At 47.1% G+C, this 1,057-nt stretch overlaps 1 protein-coding gene across 2 annotated transcripts in view; it reads right to left on the reverse strand.

Annotated features, from left to right (window-relative positions):
* The window catches only part of LOC110026874 (probable polyamine oxidase 5), a 2,310-nt gene extending 1,477 nt beyond the window's left edge, over positions 1-833 (reverse strand). Inside the window, exon 1 of one of the 2 annotated variants that reach the window (XM_020728065.1) lies at positions 15-833. In XM_020728065.1, the coding sequence (XP_020583724.1) occupies positions 15-447 (433 nt within the window). In that variant the 5' untranslated portion in view covers positions 448-833. Of the gene's footprint in view, positions 1-8 lie in introns of both variants that reach the window. The other variant, XM_020728064.1, reaches the window with a different exon arrangement.
* Positions 834-1,057: the final 224 nt, after the last annotated feature.

A 1,057-nucleotide genomic window follows, 5' to 3' on the forward strand; every position in this document is an offset into this window, starting at 1 on the left:
TTGCGTAGCGGCGGCAGTCTCGCCGGAGACGATCAGAGATTTGAGGTCCGAGAAGAGGGCGGAGATGCGGCGGAGAAGAGAGGGGTCCATAACTTGGCCCCCCTCTGCTATGGTTAGGGTATCGGAAGGAAAACCATCCATGCGTTCCCATGGGAAGAAGGACTCGCCGTCCTTCTCTCGGCGGTCCGGGATTAGAGCTCCGGCTTTCCTAGCGATTTCGTAGACTGGACTCCTTTCAATGCCGTGAATCCAAGTGGCGCCCATCTCGACACAAGCGCCGGAGAACTCAGAGGTGAGGATGCGGCCGCCGATTCGGTCGCCTGCCTCAACAACAACCAGGTCGAGGAAATCGCCGGCGCAGACGTGGAGACGCCGCGCGGCGGCTAGGCCAGCCATTCCGGCTCCGACGATCACCACTTTCGGCTTCTTGCAGTCTACCTCTCCCATCTCTCTCTTTCTCGCCAAGCTAGAAGTGCAGCAGTAGCCTGAGAGCTGGAGAATGAGGACGAACTCTGCTTATGAAGAGCACAGTGGGTCTTTTGCTCTGTTGTAGGTTTTTATGATGCGATATTTGGTAAAAGGGGGACAGATGAGTTCTCTTTTTTACTAAATTGTAAATGTTTTGGGGGTTATTGGTGAATGATATCATCGATATGCCGTATCTTTTCTGATTTATCATTGTTTGCTGAAAATCCAATTCAGAAAGTCTTTTAATAATGATTTCTTGATTCGGCAGAAAGGCAGACAACGGTCATGTTCTTTTGCTTGGGCTGCTCGAGTCAAAAGTTGGTATGTTAGACTGTACACCTTATGACTAGTAGATGTTCATATGTGCCCAATTACTGTGCTTATTGTGACTTCAGATTTTATCTGCTGAGATTTTAGCACTTGCACTTTAATGAGTAGTATACAACTGTAGCAATAAAAAATATTTATCCTACTAAATAGGATCGGCTAAATGAATCATTTTTCTTCATTACATCCTATTGAGTCTCATATTTATATCTAAGGGCCCATTTGGGGCAGCTTATTTCGTGCAATTGCGTTTTGAAAATGC

The sequence above is a fragment of the Phalaenopsis equestris genome, unplaced genomic scaffold (genome assembly GCF_001263595.1).
Source record: "Phalaenopsis equestris unplaced genomic scaffold, ASM126359v1 Scaffold000402, whole genome shotgun sequence".
Lineage (NCBI taxonomy): Eukaryota > Viridiplantae > Streptophyta > Magnoliopsida > Asparagales > Orchidaceae > Phalaenopsis > Phalaenopsis equestris.